This window comes from Anopheles ziemanni, chromosome X, assembly GCF_943734765.1.
Source record: "Anopheles ziemanni chromosome X, idAnoZiCoDA_A2_x.2, whole genome shotgun sequence".
Classification (NCBI taxonomy): domain Eukaryota; kingdom Metazoa; phylum Arthropoda; class Insecta; order Diptera; family Culicidae; genus Anopheles; species Anopheles ziemanni.
Genome location: NC_080707.1, coordinates 8,466,963 through 8,473,298, shown reverse-complemented (window position 1 = coordinate 8,473,298; position 6,336 = coordinate 8,466,963). Strand labels below are relative to the sequence as shown.

The following is a 6,336-nucleotide window of genomic DNA, read 5'->3' as shown; positions in this document are numbered from 1 at the left end:
CTATCGACATACACAACCGTCCTTCCGTGTTATCTGTCATATCTCCAATGAAGCTGTTCTGTTTGAAAATCGATAGTCAATTAACATGCCCCCCCCCCGGTTTCCCCTATTCGGGCGGGATAAAATTTCGCTGAGTAGCACTAAGCTAGTGCAGTGCTCCGTAAAACTTTCGCTCTTTCCCCTTTCTCTCTCTCTCTCTCTCTCTCTCTCTCTCTCACGGTTGTAAAAGAAGTTACATTTTCTTCTATTTTCTTCGCCTTCGCCGTTCGACTTCGACTACACTCCGCGCCTTCCACAACTTCCGCTCGTGGTCCCCTGTTTTCACACTGGCGTGCCTCTAGGATGCTCGGTCGCATCCGTTGGAACCATTTTCCTGCGCCCTTCCTGAAGGGTATCGGGACATCGTCACTGCACGGCGGATACTCTCAGACTGCGGGAGATCCGCGCGTGTTGGTCCAGCCAGGAGTGGTCGTGATATCCTTGCGAACGGGGCGAACGGGCCGCACATGATAACTTGCGAGCGAGCGAGCGACGCACACGTCAAATGTCAAGTGCTTATAATTTACGTAACGTTCGAGCGCGAGATGGCACGCGAGAGACTCCCTCCGGCTGGAGGGAAATGGCACGCCACGCCAATACCGATGCAAGCGTGCGTACAGCAGATCACGGGCGAAAAGGGAATGGAAAACCCCGTTTTGGGAAAAACGGAGCTCCTGCCCAGGAGTACAGCATACCGCTCGTTTCCAGGGCCATTCTAAGTGTTCGTACCCGAACGGGGACGGGAAACTGCGTTGGGAAATGCAAATGCACGCGTGCTCTCATTTCGACTCGTGAATTCAACAGTTACGAAACACATCGGTAACGTACTTTTCAATTCTAATTGATGTTTTGACAACGTATCTTTTTCAAACATCCGTTGATACCAACCAAGCTAACTATTGTTTCCTTCTTACTAACTACTCACATTAGGGGTTGTTGAATATTTGGTTTATTTAACAACTTGGTACCGTTTAACAATTGCAAAGATATTCATAAAAACATTCCTATTGGTCAAGTGTTTCAGGCAGTATTCAGACTGTTTTCTTTCGCTCTTTTATATCTACCTAGACTAACTTTGCAACTGAAATAAACTGATAACATAACTGTTTATTAGAGTACTATGATTATATTAGAAAAATCAAGCTAGATAATGAAAAACACAAATATGTTGAATCCACAACCAGGCAAAAAAGGCTAGTCTCATTTCCAGTGGTGCTGCACGAATGTCGAGCCTTTTTAAATGCTCTTACCTCATTTATTAATGAATTCACCTGTATCCGTTGGCTACTGCATGGGTAGAAGCTCAACCCCCTTATCTACCCTTCCCTCCCGCTCGAAATGTATCAGCACCTAATCACTTTCATCCCACTGCCACAGTTTAATTTCGCCATCGTCGCTGGCCGACAGCAGCATGCCGGGGCAGACCGGGTTCCAAACCACCTTGTTCGCATCCTGTGTGTGACCGGCGGTCGTCGCGAGCAGCTCGAAGGTGGGCTCGTTCGGGTTCGAGTCGGCCGCCTCCTTGAATATTCGCACCAGATTGTCGGCGCAGGCCGTCGCGAGCAGCCCGGTCTGCTTGCACCAATCGATGTCGTATATGCTGCGCGTGTGGAAACCGGCCAGCGTGCAAACACACTTCCACACCGGCTGGTTGTCGGGGCAGGGTATGCCGAGCGCGTTATCCGGCTCGTACAGCTGCCATATCTTGGCCGTTCGATCCTCGCTGCCGGATGCTAGCCGCTTGCCGGACGCGTCGAACGATATGCTCCACACGGTCGAGCTGTGCGATTCGAGCAGCGCGCACGGACCCCACTCGTTGTCCATCGTGTCTTGTTTGTAGAGGCGGATCGAGTTGTCGTAGCTGGCGGACGCTAGGATGTCCTCGTGCGGATGCCAGCATACCTTTTTCACGTCCTGTGTGTGCACATTCAGCACCGCCACGCACTCGAACTCGTCCTCCTGGTCGTCGTGATGGTGTATTTCCCAAATCCACACCGACTTGTCGCGACTGCAAGTGGCTAGCAGATTCCCCGACCGGGACCAGGTTACACTTTTCACCTCGTTGTCGTGCCCCTCCAGCGTAGCGTTGCATTCAAATTCACCTGAAACGAACCAACCGACCGTGGGAGTTAGCGCCTGACCGGCTCTCCTTACCAGAAAACATCTGCAACATCCTTACCGGATTTCTTATCCCAGATTGCCACCGTGGTGTCGAAGCTGGCCGACGCCAGATACTGGCCACAGTACGACCAGCTGACGTCCCGGATCGTTCGAGAATGACCATCGGCTAGCACCGTCTGCGCGGTCCACCGTTCGCCGTCCGCCTTCGTCCAGATGCGTATCGTTTTGTCCTCGCCGCACGAGGCAAAGATTTTACCGCCCGGATGCCAGGCCGCACTCCACACGCGCCCAGCATGCCCAGTCAGTGATTGCAGAAACACCAGCTTGCCCATTGCTGTGGAAAAACACAAACGGCCTACGGATGGTTGCTTTGCTGCATTCGATGCAGCCTCTTTGTTTGCGATTTCGTTTGACATGTAAACAATGTGACCATGTTTGACAGCTCGCAGTGTGGAAGCGGTGCGAACGTCAACATCGTATATAATGAACTTGGCGGCAATTTCGTTTTGAAACTGGTATAAAACTGACACCACGTGGGTAGGACGGCTAGCATTCGAAAGCGTTGTTCTATTTTGTACCGGTGCTAGTCTACAAATAAAAAAAAACATGACAATGCAGCACAATAAGAAAATGTAAGTGAGGCGTTTGTTGCCCAATAGTTTATTTCCTGTCACCAACTAATCTTGCAGGGTGGCATTTCAGGCAGAAATATGGCCTGCATACATGAATCTTGTTATCAACGTTCTTTGCAAGTTGATTCATTGATATTCCGAAGGGAGTACGTGTTCTCGATGTTCTGTTGATGAAGGATACTCGGAAATGTTGGTGGTAGGAGGGTAAAAACTATGAAAGAGTGTAACTACGCAAAATAGTGTATGCATTTTGGTTTGCTTAAGATAATTTTAATTTACTTTTGTTCCATATTTAAGGCACAGACCGGTGTATGGTCTCGTAGACATAAGGTTTGAAGAGAATATCGGTATTTTTCCAAATCAAAACAGTATAGTACATGTTACTCAAAATATAGTAGTAGTTTATTTATTTGGCAAACACTGCTCTCAGCAATAGGAAGGTTCGTTACATCTCAATTTACTCTACTTGTTGCATGTATATGACGATATGTATTAAAGTTTTAGAAAAAAGCTCTCGTACGTCCTGTGCGGCAAAGCGGTAGTAAAGTTACTGGTGAACATTGACTGATGCTCAGATTTCATCACATAATCTTCTGTCTGCTACAGATTCGAAAGCGGTTCGCGTCCAGAGGTAGGTGTACAGTGGTTACGGCACGATTAGAAAGCGTTCATTGGGGCACGCTCAAAGCACCCGCGCAAAGCGTGTGGTTGTGTTACTTGACATGGTACACCTGCAGGTGTTGCGGCTGCTGCTGTTGGTGCGCTAGCGCCGATATGCAGTTCACGCAATCAGGCTGCTGCTGCAGAGTGCTGTCCGCCGGCGCTAGACCAAACATGGCCAGGATCAGGCGCTTCAGCGCCGCACGGAAATCTTTCAGATGGTACGCGTACAGCAGCGGGTTGATCGCCGAGTTCAGGTGCGACAGGGTGATGACGAACAGCATCACCGGGGCGTGGATGTGGCACTGCGGGCAGAAGGCGACGATGCAGTTGATCGTGTGCAGCGGCAGCCAGCAGATCATGAAGAACAGCACGATAATGGACAGGTTCTGGGTGGCCTTCACCTCCCGGTTCTGGGCAGCTCGCAGCATCCGCAGCATGGGTTGCCCATTGCAGTTATCCTTCTTCTTGCTTCTGGTCGTGGATCCGGAATGTAGGTCCGACGGGCTCTTGCTCACTTCCAGACTAGCCCGCGGGCTTGCGGAGAAGCGACTATCGACCGAGTTCACCGAAAGAATCTGCTGACGCTGTAGAGAACAACAAGGGAGCGTGAGTGTGCGAAATGGCCCTGATGCCCCGAACCAAGACTTGCGACCTGCCTTACCTGCCGGACAATCACGCGGTAGATGTGGATGTAGAACGCCAGCAGCAACACCGCCGGTATGATGATAGTGACAAGGTACAGAAAGACGAGATAGTCGTAGTTCATCACCTTGACGAAGAGGCACGCGTCCTCGTCCGGATTCTCGTGCCAACCGAAGAGGGGAAGGAACCCGATAACTGATCCTACAAGCCAGCACACGCTGATGATATCTAGGGATAGACAAGGTTGCAGTATTTGCCCATGTAGCAGAAGCCTCGGAGTCGGTAGTCGCTAGAGTCACTTACAGAGCGTCGTTTTGGTGCGCATGTTGCGGGAGTAGGCTAGAGGGTGCAGTATCGCCCAGTAGCGGTCGATCGAGACGGCCACCAGGCAGAAGATGGAGATGGTACACAGCACCACCAGCAGCGATATGGTGAACAGGCAGGCGTGCAGATTCCGAGGTAGCCCGATCGAGGCCAGCACGGCGAACGGGATGCCGAGGGTGCCGACCAGCAGGTCTGCAGAGGCGAGCGACACGATATAGAAGTTGGTACGGCGTCGGAGCCGTCGCTCGCGCTTGAACGCTACGATCACGAGCACGTTACCGAAGATGGCCATCAGTGCCACCAGGCTCTCCAGCATCGCGTACGGTACATTGAGCCCGACCTCGACCACCGGGGCGGCAACGGTTGGCAGGCACGACCCGTTGCTACTCCAGCCGTCCGTTTCGTTCGACATGAGCTGGCTCATAGCATTTTCCGGTAACTGGCGGTGTGGTTTACGACGACGACGACGACGACTGCGAGTTGATAGTTGCTCACCTTAGCGCTCATGACTACTGCTCTAGAGGGCGCGCGTGCGAACTACACTTGTCCTTAGTTTAAATTTCAACCGTCTTCAGAGGTGCCCGGGGGCTTGAAATGGCGCCTAACACCGGACGTTTTTATTGCACATCAGGCATCCCGACCTACGGTGCCGAATATGGGAGATAGTCTATTATTTTAATAAGCTCACCTACACGATATCTTTATTGATAAGCGATATCGCTACGCAAACGGGAAGGGTGTCCTAGCACCTGCCGCCGCTCCTCAGCTTGGGAAAGCGCGACCTACACGCATAAGGTTAGGTATAGGCCGGATAGACACACTCCCTGGTCCGCTATCATCCACACGCGCACAACCGTCGCTTCGAAGCGTCCACCAAACCACCGAACCGAACTGTAGCTCCCTGGCCCTCCAGATACGCTCCTGCCTGTATTTTGGGGGGAGATTTGGATATGGAGATTTCGGGGCCCAGCACACCTGTGCGTTCTGTCGCCTGCCCGAGACAATCCGCGAATGCGCATACGCTCCGGAAAATCGCTCGCTTTTGAGGCGAACGCTTCTGCCAGCGACGTCCGCAGAACGGTGATTATGTGTGTTTACCGACGACCGGAATGAGGTAAGTAACTTCCTGCTGGCGAGTGCTTTATCATGGTGAAGTAATTAAGGAAAACACCGCGGCACTGGACGTGGCCGCCGGACCTCCCTTCGGAAAGGTGTTAGGCGCATTATTTACAATTGATCCATTAAGGGAAATTCCCAACTCGCTAATCGCTCGCGGCGAAAGGGACCTTTCGTCCTTCACCGCGTAGCGTGCCCCCATCCAGAGACCGTGACAGCCCGCTTGCCCCGTGAGGTTGTATGGAGGGTGGGGGAGGGGGTTGCCAGTCAGCCGAAGATGAATACATTTTCCGAATGGTGTTTATTTCCCCCAATGGAGGAAAATTGACATCGCGCATGTCTTCGCCTCCCTCGGCACGGTCCTTGCGTTTTTCACAAGGGATCGCCTATAACCACACTGCCTGCGTGGTTATGGAGGGTATGGTAGGTGCAACGTCGCGAAATACGTCTCCACGTATACTCTCGGCGGACCATTCTCTCCCTCTCTCTCTCTCTGTCTCTCGCTTTCCCTTGGCTTCAACCTCACCGAGCTCTTGGTCTCTCTGGATTTGGCCATTAAAAACGCGCAACGTCCAAGTTCGAAGGTGACAGGCTGAAGACATTGGCCGCACCATAACCTCACCATCCTGCCGACGCGGTGTACTCCGCTAGGACTACGACTCCCAGAAGTAGTACATCGATTGCGAGTTGGAAAACGTCCGTTCTTCGGCGCACTTTCCCGCTCCCAACCATCTCATTTTCTCGCAGGTTTTCTCACACTCTCTCTCTCTGGCCCCTCAGCTACCCTCTGTTTCTTCCC

General features: G+C 52.0%; 2 protein-coding genes across 2 annotated transcripts; both read right to left on the bottom strand.

Annotated features, from left to right (window-relative positions):
- Positions 1–1,377: 1,377 nt before the first annotated feature.
- LOC131290878 (probable cytosolic iron-sulfur protein assembly protein Ciao1) lies at positions 1,378–2,536 on the bottom strand. Its single transcript, XM_058320063.1, has 2 exons — positions 2,219–2,536; positions 1,378–2,141 (listed from the first exon to the last, which is right to left on the bottom strand). Exons 1-2 carry the CDS (start codon positions 2,490–2,492, stop codon positions 1,390–1,392), a joined length of 1,026 nt encoding a protein of 341 aa, XP_058176046.1. The 5' UTR covers positions 2,493–2,536; the 3' UTR covers positions 1,378–1,389.
- A 969-nt stretch (positions 2,537–3,505) lies between these two features.
- On the bottom strand, positions 3,506–4,845 carry LOC131290971 (adenosine receptor A2b). The gene is made up of 3 exons (XM_058320163.1): positions 4,401–4,845; positions 4,117–4,325; positions 3,506–4,039 (listed from the first exon to the last, which is right to left on the bottom strand). The coding sequence occupies exons 1-3, from the start codon at positions 4,843–4,845 to the stop codon at positions 3,506–3,508; spliced, it is 1,188 nt and encodes a 395-aa protein (XP_058176146.1).
- Positions 4,846–6,336: the final 1,491 nt, after the last annotated feature.

Bases quoted from the DNA above. Each gene is read 5' to 3' on its own strand.
- LOC131290878 (XM_058320063.1), bottom strand. From the start codon at position 2,492: ATGGGCAAGCTGGTGTTTCTGCAATCACTGACTGGGCATGCTGGGCGC. The intron at 2,142-2,218 runs GTAAGGATGTTG...GGTTCGTTTCAG, and splicing joins AATCTGGGATAAGAAATCCG to GTGAATTTGAATGCAACGCT.
- LOC131290971 (XM_058320163.1), bottom strand. From the start codon at position 4,845: ATGAGCCAGCTCATGTCGAACGAAACGGACGGCTGGAGTAGCAACGGG. The intron at 4,326-4,400 runs GTAAGTGACTCT...GTCTATCCCTAG, and splicing joins GCGCACCAAAACGACGCTCT to ATATCATCAGCGTGTGCTGG. The intron at 4,040-4,116 runs GTAAGGCAGGTC...TGTTCTCTACAG, and splicing joins ACCGCGTGATTGTCCGGCAG to CGTCAGCAGATTCTTTCGGT.